General features: G+C 43.6%; 1 protein-coding gene across 5 annotated transcripts in view; it reads left to right on the top strand.

Moving 5' to 3' along the window:
• The first annotated feature begins 1,573 nt into the window (after positions 1–1,573).
• The window catches only part of SUCO (SUN domain containing ossification factor), a 41,004-nt gene continuing 27,248 nt past the window's right edge, over positions 1,574–15,329 (top strand). For 2 of the 5 annotated variants that reach the window (XM_080407323.1, XM_080407324.1), the window contains exons 1-2: positions 1,587–1,972; positions 13,538–13,643. In XM_080407323.1, coding sequence (XP_080263449.1) covers positions 1,908–1,972; positions 13,538–13,643 — 171 coding nt within the window. In that variant the 5' untranslated portion in view covers positions 1,587–1,907. Of the gene's footprint in view, positions 1,973–13,537; positions 13,644–15,329 lie in introns of all 5 variants that reach the window. The other 3 variants (XM_080407326.1, XM_080407325.1, XM_080407322.1) reach the window with 3 other exon arrangements.

Raw genomic sequence — 15,329 nt, 5'->3', positions numbered from 1 at the left:
GCATGCAGAGCTCTCAGAATGGCAGGGGATGCCAAGTATTAACGAAAGCACAAAATTACTGGGTAAAAAATCAGGAAAAGAACAGACATAAAGACTCTCCAGAGGTTTCCACTGCTGGCTGGGAACATTTACCTCCAGCTGGCTGACTCTAGTCATGCCATCCTGCAGCTCGGCAGCTCCAAGCTACGCCCTGCAAACACCCCGTCCTGTTTGGGAGTACCCCTGGATGGCCGTAAGGGCTGGTTCATGGGGCTGGGGCCATAACTCCTCTGGGGAAAACAGCAGCTATGGCCTGGGAGGGCCCTGCTCCTGTTAGGATTGCCATGATTCACACCCTTCCATGCCTCCCTCTGGGCAAAGCTGTCCTTCCTTGTTCAGAGTCCTGACGTGTGCATGTTTCCAACACAGCATGCTTGTGACTAATCCACCTGTGCCTTTCAGGACGGCTGTAAATGCCCTGTGGGCTGGGAGAGCAGCACACGTTGCTGCTTGCTGTGGCACTGATCACATTGGGAACCCCAATCCTGAGCCGTTTTTTTGGCGAGGGTAAGCTGCAAGGATGGTTTGCTTGACTACCACAGGGCAGTGGAAAGCCCACCTTACACCACCATGCTTCAGATGGGCAGATTTAGGCCTGGCTATCTGAAAAATCCTGTTCTTTTGATAATAACTGTTGTGTTTTTCTACCAGTCCACCCAAACACGCCAGTACCAGGGAAGACACCTCTCTTCTGTCCCACGCTGGGGGCAGGCACCCACAGATGCCAAGATCACCCTTACAGCTTCCTGGCCTGTATTCCCCCCCAAGCATCTCCCAGCCCCAGCCAGCAGAGCGAAGGCAATGCTAGGGATGGAAACCGGGATGGACTGCGCAGGCAGCTGTGGGGCTGGGGGGAGGCTTGGCCAGGCTGCCAGGCCCCGGGCACAGCTCCAAGGAAAGCACTCCCCGTGCGGGCCTCAGGATGCACCTGGCCAGCTGCCAGGCAAACCCTGCTTCGTCTTTTGCTCCCGCAATGACTACATACGCACTGAACCACCTCAGACACTTCTCTGGCACCCCTTGTGTATATAAGCACTGGCCATGCAGCCACCCGGTACTTGGCGGGGAAGCCTGAGCCCAACCGCGACTCACGCACGGGCCGCCTAAAGGCTCCCGCAAAATGGCCGCCGCCCCGCTCCCGCCCAGGGACTGCAGCTCCCAGCAGCCCCCGCGCGCCCCCGCCCGCCGGCGGGCGGGGCTCCCCCGCCTACTCCGCGGCCGCCATTCTGCTGGAGGCCTCAACCGACACCAATCAGCGCTCAGCTCTGCGGGGCAGCCCGCGGAGAAGCCTGATCAAAAATAAAATATTTTAAAAAAACCCTGTCATGTCGGGGAGTCGTTCCTCAAAATGCCCCCCGAACCGGAGGCAATGACGCTCCTCTCTTTCCTAGCGGCCTCGGTTTGCTGCCAGCAGTCATTTATTCCTACGGCGATTTCCCTTTAACGGCTTGTTTCACGCGGGCACCTGGCAGGGGTCCTTGGGGGGCGGGGAAAGAGAAGGCCGTTCTTTTGATTCGCCGCCGCGTCCGAGTGGAGGAGCCAATCGGCGCCGCTGACAGGGGCTGGAAGGCGGTGGCACTCCCAGACGCTCAGCCTATTGGTTGCGACGGCGAGAGGGGGCGTGGCGGAGCGGCGGGGAGGGTGACGCGTATCCTTCCAGCTCAGCGCGTGAAGGGCTTCAGGGGCGGGGCGAGGGGCCCGGGCCGGCGGGCGGTTAGGGCCGCGCTCGCGCTGCCGCCTGTCGCCTCGCGCCGGGAGCCGCACTCAGAGGGGGCCGCTCCGCCGCCGCCGCACGCTTCTCCCGCCGCCCCTCTGCCGGGGAGGATGCGCCGCCGCTTCCCGGCCGCCGCAGGTAGACGGGGGAGACGATGAAGGAGCCGCCCCGCAGGCGGCTGGCCCTGGGTTCCTGCCTCTTCCTCTGCGCCGTGCTCTGGTGAGTGCCGGCCGCGCCTCCGCCGGGGCCTCCCGGGGCCGGGGGTATGCTGCCGCCCGGCGCTCTCGGGGAGGAGCGGGGGGGCGGGCCCGCTCCCAGCCCTGCCGCCTTGCCGGGGGGCCCGGGCCACGCCTGCCCTGCCCGAGGAGCGTCCCTCTACCCCGGGCCCGGCGGGGGGGACGCCCGGGTTACTGAGAGCCGGTGGCCCCAGGGGGCGGAGGGTGCCGCCGGGGGGGGACGGCGCTGCCTGCGGGAGGCACAGCCGTGTGCTGCCGGGCGGGCCGCGACCTGGGAGCACTGCCCGCCGCTGTGATGGTCGTTTGCAGCGCTCCCCAAAGCGAGCGGTGCCGGGGCGGGGAGGGGGGGTGAGCCCTTCAGGCGTCGGGGCTTCGTGGTTACCGGCACTTCTGAAGGGGTTTTGGGGCACTTGGTGCTTTTCGCTGCAAGGCCGGCTCTTGCCTTTGCGTTTTCATGCTAAACTCCCGCTGTGTTCTGTGGAAGATCACGGTGCCTCGTTCTTGAAACGGATTTTCTCAGGCTGGCTGGAGTGGTGTTCAATTAAAGCCACCGAGCCCTCTCATCTCGCTTTGATTCTCTCTTTGGGAGTGTTTTTCGTGCGATTATCTTGGCTCTGCCTTGTTCATCATCTTCTGTTCGTTTTGTTTTCAAACTTGCTAAAAGATGACATTTGTTAGGACAGGGATACTGGGGGGCTGTGTTTCTGTATGGTAAGTTCTAAGCTTCTTAAACTTTGGCCTCTTTTGAACTCCGTGACTCACTGTTTGAGAAATGCTAGCCAGTTTGAACAGCAGATTGCAAATATTGAAAAACGAATGGCAGCATTCGTTAGAGATAATTGTGTGTCTCATGTATTACTTTAGTACCTTTTCTGTAAATTGTTTAAATACCTAATTTAAAAGCAATGGAAATAGCCTGGAAGGTCAGGGTTGTCTTGTAGTTGATTCTAGTTGGATGAAGAAAGGGGAGCCCAGACATCACTCTGTATAGAATCCGTTGCACATCTAGTGCTGACACTTGCATTGTTGGGTTGGGACCATCCTGGACCAAATTTGATTTGTGTCATCACGTTTTTGTCTTTAGGAGACAAAACAGTGAGTCTAAAAAGTGTTTGAAAACTCTGTTGCTGTGTTTACATTTAGCAGATTTTAAACAGAAAAGCTCCTAGCCAGATGTGTTTTAAGTGATCTGTGAAGCTGATGAACTGTCTCTAAACAGCTCTTCTTTTACTCATCGGACAACTGAGCTGCTTCTCATGGAAGTTTCTACTTGTATAGTTGGGATTATTACTAGGAAAAGAGTTCTTATTTCTTTCTTCCTGTGTCCTCAAGGTTAATAACCTGTTTCTGCCTTGTGGTAATTTGTTAACAAAGCTGTTGTCAGCTTAAGGGTGCATAGATCATCAGAGTAGTTTTTTGTTGCAGTGGCCTTAGTCTGCTGGTTTAACTGAACTCTTATGTGTAAGAAAAAAATCAGGTACCTATTCCATATTGATAAAGTAGTATCATGTTTAACTAACTTGTTGAAATAATACATTTGTTCTGTAATGCCCATATAACTCCTGTGTTCACCTTGGGTATGGTTAGGAGAAAAATTGAGCCAAGTTATTTTCTTACTCTTTAAGAGATTGCTCTTTCAAGTAGTGTCTTAACTGATCTTGGGGCTTGCACTAGAGTATCCCAAACCTTTTAGTATATTAAAAAAAAGTTCAGATCGTGTTTACCCTGCTCGCTCTGGCTGCTTTTGATTAAAGAGCCAGTAGTTTGATTTAAATGTTGGGAGAGTTAAAACTCTAGTTCCCCAGTCTGTTGTCTGAACATAAATTCACGTTGGAGAGCTGAAAACCCTCAGTCTGTAGGCTGGCATTGTGGCTTGCTCTAATTTCAGTAACCATGTTGGAGTTGTAATTGGAAAGTCTTGAAGTGTATTAATTCCTGCATTGTTGCTGGACTCTGTTGTGGACTGTAAGTTGTGATGTATTTAACTTTTTACTAAAAAGAAAATCGGCAACTTTGTTCGCATAGGCAGTTAAGAAACTTTAAATAGTAAATGGAAGTCTTTGTGTTATAAATGTTGGCAAGTGTGACAAATGTTGGCTTTTTAAATTTGGTTGTCTTGAAATGTAATCTTCAAAGGATTTAATGCTAGTAGGAGAGAAACTTTTCTTACACGTGAACCTAGTGGTCAACAGATGATCAAATTAAAAAAGCAAGGGGTAAAAAACACAAGACAAAACAATTGCTGAAAACACTCTTGGAGCTATTTGGACTCATCTTTTTTTTTTATGTCTGGGCTTTGTTGTATTTCTGGCTAGATCATTGCTTCTTCCTTTAAGCTTAGTTTCATCAAAATAGGCATTTTTTTAAAATCTCTCGTCATGCACCTTAAAGCTTGCCTAAAGAAGTTGGTCCAATGGAGGAGAATCAATTGGTAAAAGGGAAGTGTGTGTGTGGAAAAGACTGATTCCTACTTTCTTTAACTGGAAGGTGTTTCAAAAGATTTCATCTTGTAAGTTAAAAATGTGACTCTGTATTAGGAAATGTACAAAAAGCCCAGAAGCTTGAGTTTAGGGATTTGTTTGCTGGTGTCTTTTCAATAAAAACAATGTGATGCTCTTTGAGAGTGCAGGATCAGAGAGGTATTGGTACTTGAGATCTCCTTTCTGAAGCTGGAACACTCACAGCTCTCTGACAAATCTGACTGAGCCAGTGAGGTTGTTCCAAGTAGTTCAAAAGAGTGTGATGGCTGCATGGCTTTAGAGAAATGCTTCTGATGGAGGTAAGGCTTAGGAATGTAGTGCTCTAAAAATAATATGCATCTGTGCAGATTGGAGCTTTGTGCATGAGAAATGACTCCTGTTGTCCTGAATTTGCAAAGATTTTTTTTTTATGCTTCAGTTAATCCCTTTGTGTGGATAATCATAAATACTTTTACAATTTGCAGTGCTTTGTAGTTTGACAATATACAGAGCTGAATAAGTGGAGTAGATTTAGCAGCTTATAAGGGATACTAGTACTATCTGAGTTGAGACTAGCTGTGATAGTTTTTTGAGGAGTAACCTGTATAAATTGCTCTGGCATCAGCTTTTGCCTGCCATAAGATGCACTTTCAAAGCGTGAGCTTTGAGTTGAATAAAGAAATTGTGCATAGACTAATTTGTCTTTCTGTGATTCATTCTATCTCAAAGTGCTTTCTACACCCCAGTCTACTTAGCTTTTATGAACTCTTTCATCATCCTCAGTTTTACAACTGTGAGTAAAAGGACGATGGGGATAAGTGCATGTGCACATCAGGATTCTTTAGTTGTTATGCTGAATATGCTGCATCAGTAAAGTCAGGCTTTTATCAAAGCGGCTGAGCAGCAAGATGAGCTGTTCCTGATGGGGAAACCCTTGGTCTAGTAGCTCTGACTCTGAAATCCATAATGAGAGTGTAGCCTGAAAATTGTAAAGGTGAGATTGGGTCAGCAGTATGGCCAGGAATAAAGCCTAGATATGGGTACGTTGAAAGGGGCTAGATTTAGAGATTGCTTTGTATTCCTGCCTATTGATGTGAAGATTTATGTGAATTTCAATGAGATAAAGTATTTCTAGTTTTGGCTTACATTAGTCTTCTACGTTTTTGAAGGTGTGCTTGTTGAAAGCTTCTTGTAATGCAGGGGGAGCTCTGAAGAAAACAATGCTATACTGGGAGTGTGATAACATCACTTGTGTTTATTTTGCTGCTCCTGTTCTGCACAGGCAGAAGCTATGCAAGCCAGATTAGAGATCACAGAAGTAGAGGTTTTGCTGACTGAACATTTATTGACCTTATTACTGACTTTTGGCTTAAACCTTGAGCTTGCATCTGTTAATAACAGAAAGGTGTTGGGGACTGAGAGGCTTGTGTTCCAGTGTAACATTTCTCTTGCCATAGAAATCCTCTTTTCAGCAGAGTATTGTTTGCAGAAGAGTGCCCTAATGATCTGGGTGGAACTGCTAGTGTAACTTGCTTGTAACAGGGCTCAGGATTTTATCTGGCAATTCCCCTCTTGTGCAGTTACTTAAATCTCTTCAGAAGGCTGATTGTAAAATGAGCACTGCGTGTGTACATTTTATGGCAGGAAGAAATTATTTGGGCATTGTTCATATAACCAAAACTTTTGTTCCAGGCATCTGATTTCAGGATGGAAAGGTATGTTCCTAGATATAGAGTGTCTTGTTTGGAGGGGTCTTTGCATTGTAGTTAAGGTTGGGTCAAAAGCTGCACTGGAACTCTTGGACTCTTTAAAATTAAAATATGAATATGCTTAGTTTATAGCCCGCTCAAGCTGAAAGTGGTGTATGCAAGCAGGGTCTCTGGTGTCATGCAAAACAAATGCTTGGCTCATTCAATTATTGAATATATACCTTCTAAAATAATTTTAAAATCGGTGCTTTCAAGCAGTGTCTCCTGAAAGATTTGTCCTAGGAACTTCAGATGTGTGTGTGTGTTATGCAAGGGGTGTACTAAAGTGGCATATGTACCCCCCTCATGAAGTTCCAATGAGATGTGCCTCACTTCAGCACTTAATTTCAACTTCTTCTGAAATGGCTTCCTCTAACTGTTATTAGTTCTTTTTCGCTTTAGTATTCTTATCACTGAATATCTTACAGAATACTTTCTGGCTTTTTTGCTTTTCGTGTCTTTAGTTTTCATTACTAATCCATCTTTTGGTGAATTCTTTCAAGGGGAAGATGTACGATGTTGCTGTAGTTAACACTTGGAGATGCTACCAGCCCTTCTGCCTGAAGAGGATTTTATTTCTGCTTGAAAACTTTTGGCTGAGGACAGGGTAACATAGAACTGCAAGTCTAAAAACTTTCTTGTAATTCTTGGTGAAAATACTGAGCTGGTGTTACAGGCAGACTGATCCCAAAGCTAGAGTAAAGAACTTTTGCTTGGGTGATTAAAAAATATTGATATAAATGACTTAAACTGGATTGGAATATCAGTAGAAGTTTCCAACAGTTCAAAAATTAGCTTAGGTGCTCAAAGGAACCTTCTTGGCTTGGCTGAGTTTTGGAATGGCAATCAAGGTTTTGTTGAAATCCTTTTAAAGGTAAGATGTCCATTAAAAATACATTATAAAATGTCTGGGAGTTGGGTGATTGCAGCTTTACAATGATCTAGGACAAAATTCATGCTGCAAAATTTATGCTAACATTCCAATCCTTGGCACCGTGTTAAACTGTTTTGCATTTACAGTGACTTTTAAGCATGGTGCACCACAGCTGCTTCTGATTCTGAGCCTGCTGTTGCAGTATTGTGTAGACAAGCTCATGAATTTAAGCAGTGAGGGAAATCTTCAATGGTGTATAAGTTAGTATAGACATTACTATAGACTCTAAAAGCCTTGAGGTTTATTCACAGTTCATGGCTGTTCTACTGTTTTCCTGTAGCCTTAGTGGTTAGCATCAGGTTTTATTGTGTTTTTCCAGGATGTGTTCTTTTTTCCAAACCTTGCATTAAAGATGAGTTTGACAACGCAGGGAGATTCTCTTAAGCTGCAATCTTCAGTGCAGTATTATAGAAGTCTGTTACCAAGAATCACTAGGAGCTGCCTGTTTGTTTGAGCACTTCTGGAGGGGACACCCTCTGAGGCTGGGGTTTGTGACTTCTGTCCTGCTCTAAGTGCCTTAAATAGGGTATCTGGTTATTCAAGAAGGAAGAGATAGGTATTGCAGTGTGCATCTCATAGAAGCTATTGTCTACTATGGGCAGTGGATCAAAGCAGTATACAGTTACGGTGCTGCAAAGGTGGCTGTTATCTCAGCAGCCTCTCCTAGGAAAGGATGAGAGTAATATTGATAGCACTGTAAGAAAGGAATGAAGAGGTTTTCCGCTGTTAACTCCTCGTCCTTGGTTTCCGTTGTTTAACTTGGAACAATAGCAGACAGTCACAAACAAACGGTATGTTCTCCCTCTGTCTTCTCAGATCTTTTTATCTGAATATATTCCAGCCCAATGCTGGCTTTCTGGTCCTTGGAGGTTACTGGTGTTGTGTCCACAATCCTAAGATCACATCAAGGGGTGCAGAGAAATGTGTGGCTGAAGGTGGGATGCAGGACTACCCCCTTCAGGCAGTAAATCAGTTCAATCTGGAAGTATATGGTGCAACTGTAACCTTCTTCTGCAGTCTTTGCATGCTAATGCATTTAAAATGCTGAAAGCCGTGTTTTTAAACTGCTGATTGGAATCTCATTGTCTGAAGCTATAAAGTTCAGTATTGTCAAAAGTATCTTTGTGTTGAATAAATTAAGTAACTGGCTTTTTTGTGTCGCATTTCAGTTTGACAGTTTGGAGAGCACATTCTTTGCAAAGAGTGGGCAAGATTAAAAACCTAAATTAATTGTGAAATACAATGGATTGGTAAAGAATTTGCAAAAAAGCTCCATTTTTTTGTTTGTTTTGGGGTTTGTTTTTTTAGTGCATGAATACAGTTAGTGGGTAGTGGAAGGAAATGAGATGGTATCAGTACCTTGCTGGCAGCATCCTTACTTAGTCTAGATCTGTAGATCTAGTTTTCAGCTTTTTTATTCCTTGAAGAGCCATCATAACTTTTAAAATTATCTTAGTAATGCATGCTGCTGTTCTGTGGTAATAAATGGCTTCTAAATGAATGGTGTGGTTTTTGTTGTTGTTTGTTGTTAGTATTCTGACCAGTGTTAGGGAAGATTAATAGTTCTTCATGGCATTTATCAACGCTTATTTCCACTTTGTATACAGAAGTAAGTGTTGTGTCTGGGGAGACTGTGCTGAAGCAGTCGGTGCCTTGCAAATAGCTTTCTGCCTCTGATGGGGTGAAATAATGTCACAGTCCTAAAAGCCCTGTCTTCATTTTCTGAGAGGTTTATTTTGTTCTGCAGGCCCTTTTAAATGCAAGTTCCTCTTGTTGAGCTGAGAAAAAGATTGATTCCATTAAGTCACTGGGGAGAGGGTTCCCTCCTTTTGCTGGTTTTTCTGCATTGCCTGTGGCTGGAAGGCAGATCACTGCTGACTCCAGAGTTCAGATGCAGATCTGCTGAGCTACTGGTTCTCATAGAGCCTTGTTCTCTCTGACAGGCTAGCGACAGCAGTCGCAGACCTGTAGGACGTGTTCAAAGCAAAAAGGTATTTTCCTGCCTTCCTCCTTTTGACGCAGCTTATCTCATTTTTTACCTGATTAATCCAAACCAAGGTGCCTCTGCCCCGTTCACAGGCCTGCTCTGCCGGCTCTCTGCCCCTAGGTCCAAAACCCGCCGTCCTTCTCTTGCACAGGCCTATTCTGAGCTGATCCTGTGCATGTTTTCGGTAGAGAAGTGTCACATGGCGGGGATGTGATGTGTCCTTTCTCCCCCTTAGCTGCTGGGCGTTGGTGCATCTGCACCTGTCGGTAATACAACCCATAACAACCCTCGGAGAGGTGCAGGAAATGTCAGGGATCGCCTTGGAGAGGCTGTTCCCGCTGCGCTTGGGGGCGGCTCGGTCATCGGTATGCTGGTCACAGCTTCCTTTGATTTTTCTTTTTGCTTAAAATTGCTGTCTCACAGGTATCAACTGTAAACTGCTTTGAACTGCTTCACTCTCCGGTGTCCAGAAGTAGGTCTTGTTTGGGAAGAATTTAAAAAAACTCTTGAGTCATTTAGAGGACAGATATGTTTGAACTGAATCTTGTGTGAGTGTTAATTTTTTTCATATGAAGACTTTGGGAAGGAAAGCTTAGGCTGTTTTTTTCTGGGCAGATCAAATTGTGGGAAAACTGCTCTTCAGATGTCGCTAATTTGGCCGGTTGTTTACTTCTTATTTGATTTTTATGCTTGTCAAAAGTTATCAATACTTTCCTATCTCTGATACTCTTCTGCAGCCTCCTTCACAATTACTTACCAAATTAGAACTGGACAGCCTTTCACATGAAACCTACACTGCAATTTCAAAACCACCTGCACTTTTGAATTACAGTGCGTTCCTTTTCAAAAGCCTAACCGCCATCAGTAGACCGTAGCCAATTTGTATAGCAGTAAGTGTACTGCACCGTGCAGATAGGGGTGAGCAGGCTTTCTGCTTCAGTAGAGAACCACAGTATGTGCCTGCCCTGTGAAGAGTAAAGTTCTTCCCCCCAGCTTCTGTGTCTGGGCTTGCAGCTTTTGCTTTTGGGTTTGCGCACATCATGCTGAAAAATAGCTTTTCAATTACATTAATGATGATACTAAAAGACTCATGCCTAAGTTTCTTTGTTCTTTATGAGATTTAATAGCAGCTGCTATTTTGAGTCATACTTAGCAGAAATGGAACTAACAAAAGCTTCCCTATCCATGTAAGTTGCTAACTGTTGGTTATGTGTTTGGAACAATCTCTTGAAGTCATTTCTACACTATTTTGTTACTTGAAGATACACTTTGTACCTGAGACAGTATATCTAGTGACTGATCTCCAGTATTATTTGGGCATTAGATCTGCTTGCTTCCAAGTCACCGTTCAAATGCTTCTCTTCAGTCACGAGAAAGGGAAGGATATATTGGCATAGACAGATGCAGAAGCTGCTGGGCTTTCACTGGACATACTGTGCAAGTTTATTAAACTCAAGGATTCCGTTTGCTGTAAACTAACACTTAAGTTTTCATGTTTGTTCTCTTTCTGAATATAGAGAACTGCTTAACAGACGTGCTAAGCAATTTGGCAATTTTTTTTTATTGTGGGCTACATCTGTTATCAGCCTGTGGCTGAAGATGCCTGTTGACTGCATATGTAGAATGCTGAAAGAAGAGTAGCAGTGGTCCTGATAAGGTGATTAATTGACTTCTCATAGAATGGCTGGTCTCATGTGGCCTTGCATTCTGTGGATTTGTGTTCTTAATGCTCTGTCAGCGCTCGATGGTAGCGGTTGAATGGTACACCCTTCCTGCTGCATCCTCTGTTGCAGTAGAGCTCAGGTTTTCCTGTGGGTGCGTGCATGCATGCGTATACAAAATGAGTTTTCAGTCCCCTCCCATGCTTAGAGGGCTCTTGGAAGGCTTGAGGCATCATGTTTGAGTTGGGGAGTGGACTGAGAAGAATTACTGAAAATAAGCAAATTGAGTATTGGACACAGATTGTCAGAATAGCTTAAATATATGAGCTGTCAAACTGCATTCTTCTAAAAGCTGTGTTCATGCTCTAATAAAGCATGAATTGTTGTGTTAAAAGTATCAATATATTAAGGCAAGGAACGTATGCCTTTTGTGTTAAGTGCTTTTCATGACTGCAAGTGCTAAAGTAGGTACTAAAGTGGTTGTGAGAAATATACCCTGTGTTTTAAAATGTTGATTCGTAGCCAATGATATCTTTCCTTTTCATCATTAAGGGACTTAATGTTGCTCTGTACAGTTCACTGAAGGTCCCCCCTTAGTGTAAGCAAGATAGGAAATAACATATTTGTGTGCATGTGTAATAAGGGGTGGAATGGGCTACAATATGTTCTATACAATTTCTGATCTGTCTCCTATTTTTATGAACAATCAGGGAGTAGTCATATCTGGAAGGAGAGACCAGAGGTACTAGAATTAAGAGCATGAGAAAATTTCTCCATGAAATGACTGAAACAACTTTTCATAAAAAAAATTACTCTAAGTATTTGCATAAGTATTTTTCCAAGTGAGAGCTAGGAAGTAAGGCCATACGTCTGGTAACATTTCATTCAGTCTCTGAAGTGTATGTCCTGTGCTTAGGATAAGACAGAGGTTTGATGGAAAACTTAATACAAACAAGTAACTACGTGATGGGATGGGAATTGAAGATGTGTGGCAACGCATACACCTCATTTTCTACTTAACTGAGACGTGTGACTTTGTACCTGCTACAGTAAGTGGTTATAAATGTCTTTATACCCTTATGTTCAGTGCTTTGGTTTCCAGTAACTGCAGCAGTTGCTGCTTGGCTTGAGAGCTTCCATTTAGTTCAGAGGAAGGCTGTTGCCTCAAAGGTCGGGAATTTTGCTGAGGTGTAGCAGGGCTGAGACAGACCTGGGACACCTTATTTGCCCGTCTCCAGAAAGGCATGTCAGAACCCCTGAGTTCCTTGTCCACCATCTTCTGCTCTTCTGGTGGTCACAGACCTGGATTTAGGGTGGCTAGTGCCTTGCCACCACTCCCCACTGACGTGGGTGGAGGAGCAGCAATAGGTTTGTATCTCTGCAACAGCCCAGTCTTGTCTTTTGCCTGCAACCTGGAGAAGTAGTGCTCCCTGTGTGTGTATGTATATATGCATGAAACTTTAAAATATAATACTTGGCTGTGATCGATTGTGGCATGGGTTCCTCCTCAGTGGAGGAATCTGTGTTGCATATACTTTCCAATAAAGGTGATCTTCAAATTTTTAAGATGGGTGGTAGTTCAGATTCTAAACACTGGAATGATCCCAGTTGCATAAGTGAATCCTGATCTAGTGATGTTCTTACTGCTATGACTGACCGTTAAGGCTGTATTTTAGTTTTCAAAACTTATGTCAGAAGGTTGCTGTATCCAGATTTCTTGCGTGCTTGAAGGTCTGCTGTAGATCTGTCTCCTGGAGGAGGAGGAAGAGGCAGCCCTTTCTTCAGGGTGCGCAGTGATGTTTGTGTGAATTCACACAGGGCTGTACCGATCACCTGGCTGTCATGGGAGCAGTAGTTCCTGGAAAAGCATTCGGCTTTAAAGCGGTACATGTCTCTGTTCAAGAATTGTTGAAAACTCCACTAAAAGCTCAATTTGCCCAGCATTTTCCTGGGCTTACTCAAAGACTGCATGAAGACCTTTGCTGGCCGTTGGCCCTCCAGCCTAATGCTTTGCTCTGCGGGTGTTGCCTAGGATGTGACGGGGCCATGCACTTGGTGCAACCACTTTTGGTGACTAAAGATGCTGGTCTGGTGCAAGTGCTTGTATAGATGCTGGCTGCTTTTCTATGGAAATAAATCCATTTCTACCCAGAAGCAAAACTGTTCTGAACTGAAAGTACAAAACAAATCTCTATGGAGGTTGTATCTAAAGCCAGCACCTGGCTTGCCATTTGTCTCTGTTTTCATTGGCGTTTGCATGGGCCTTTTGTTTAATATACTTTCTGTAATTCTCTTAAATGTGCTTGATGATGCTCTGTGAGATCTGTATCAGGGAAATAAGCAGCTTTATTTTTTGAATCTGTGGCTTTAGTTTTTGCTTAGTAATAATCATTGTTAAGATATCCCATTACTATATGACAGAAGGTATAGTTAATTCAAATACTTCCTAACCAGCAGCAACTTCACCAATTTGTCAGCTTCTGCTTTGTGACATGTTATCATGCAATAACTTTTTTGCTGATACTTTTGTCTTCCGGAAGTAGTAAATTTGTCATGTGCTTTGTGTTACTAATTTCTTAAAGTTAAGTCCTCCAATGGTTTTGATAGACTAGTATCTATGAACTGTATATGTGTATTTTTATTTTTTAGGCATCTCTTGGGAACAGCTGAAAAAAGGTTGAGGGGGACAGTGCTGAGGGAATTTTAAAATATCATTTCTTTGGTTTTTAAATCAAGACTTTGACTTTTTTTTTTAATAGGCTTCCTGTTTGGCATGTCTTTTGTAAAGACAGTCTTTCATCGGCAGTGCAATATGCTTCAGGTGATGCTTGTGCCCTGGCAAATGATGAAAATGTCCAGGAAAAGGTATGCTGAATAAATCATGTTAATTAACTACTCAGTCTGGCTTGACATTAAATAAAAAAAAAAATACCTGATTCATGCACTTTGATTCATGGGCTCGTCTTGGCCAGAATGTTTAATGTACCCAGTTGTTTTGTGAAATGTGATGTTATCTTCCCAAATTTTTGTTTTCCTTTACTGTCAAGTTTGTTGCAGTTACGCAGCGATACAGCTGGACAGTTTGTGTGTGTGTGTGAGGGGACAATTAGTAAAGCTAGTAATGGTGACCCAGTTTTTTCTTTATTTGGGTGCCAGATGTTAGAAGAAGTGGTCATCAGGGATTGTGTGTGGCTCTGTGGGGACCATGGTAAGAAGTGCTGGCCTCAGTAAGTCTAGGCCACGGTATGCCAGTTGCATCTGTTGTGTTAAAAACCCAGTGCACCAGTGATTTTTATCCTAAATAGAAGACTTAAGATTGTTTTATTAAGTCAGTATTTATCACTTTGTTTTCCTCCTGTTTAATAAAAACTAATTAAGTGAAAATACATATGTGAAATGCTAATAAGTCTCTATCCCTTATTTGCATTACTTAGCACTTTGGATTAAATTGAGTGTAAACATTCCACCCTGATTAACTCATTACAAGTCATGGTAATTTCATTTATTTACACAAGTAAAGAATCAGTCCTATGATAAGCATGGGCAATATTGATATTATTGGTCTTCCCATTTCCTCCACCAATCAGTAGTAGTGCTAATCATGGCCCTCATTCCAAGAAATTTTTTTCTATGTCACATCAAACCTGCAAAATGTGTGTTGAACATTGTAGTTGACTTGTGTGGAGAGCTAACTGACCAGAAAAAATATTTTAAAAATATTGTAGGTTTCTTAAGCATTTCAGTGTTTAGGCTAGCTGATTTTTTTTCTGCCAGTTGTACAGCCAAGTAGCATTCAGTCCTATTCTTCTAGCTGCCTGAAAAAAGTCCTGCTTGAGTTTAATGGCTGATGTAATAGAACTGGAAAGATCAAGTAAGCTTTGAGACTGGGAAGCCACTGGTGTATGTTTTCCTACTTTTTTTTCAACATTCTTCCCTTCATTCTGTTAACATGGTTGCATTGTTAAGCAGATCTCTGCACTTAAACCCAAAGATTTGAAAGCTCATGCATTATACTGTACTACTTACTCATTAAAGAAAAATCTCTTGGGTGTATGAGAAGTCTTAAACGTGTGTCTGGTACTTCTAAGTAGGCTGCTGGAGCTGTCCTACCCAAAAAGAGCAGTCTTGCAGCCCTTGATCAGTTTTCCTTACATCAGTTGTCCCTTCAAGGCATTGATGCTGTTTAATCTTAGGGACTAAGATATGAGCTAATAATATTTGGGGAGAAATGTTTCTGTGAGGTTGCCAGCTCAGATTTGTAGTTCCTGCTCTTCCGGTGTATGCCCCTCTTAAATTAGTATGATCATATAATTTTGTATAGCTTAGCAGCCCATTTTAGATCCGAACACTAGCACTTCTAGTGTTTGACCACAGGATTTTAGGTAACCCTTATAAAGTGAGGTGTGTGTAAATTTCTACCAGATTTCTTGCTGTATTTTAAAGTATTGCTCAAAAATAACTTGCACATGTTGTAATTAAAAAAAAAAAATATTTGAGGAGCAAGTAAATTCTTGTTAGTTCTACATCAGGTGGTTTAAAAGGTTTTTTTGT

The sequence above is a fragment of the Falco punctatus genome, assembly GCF_963210335.1.
Source record: "Falco punctatus genome assembly, chromosome: 11".
Classification (NCBI taxonomy): Eukaryota; Metazoa; Chordata; class Aves; order Falconiformes; family Falconidae; genus Falco; species Falco punctatus.
This window is presented reverse-complemented; position numbering and strand designations above follow the sequence as displayed.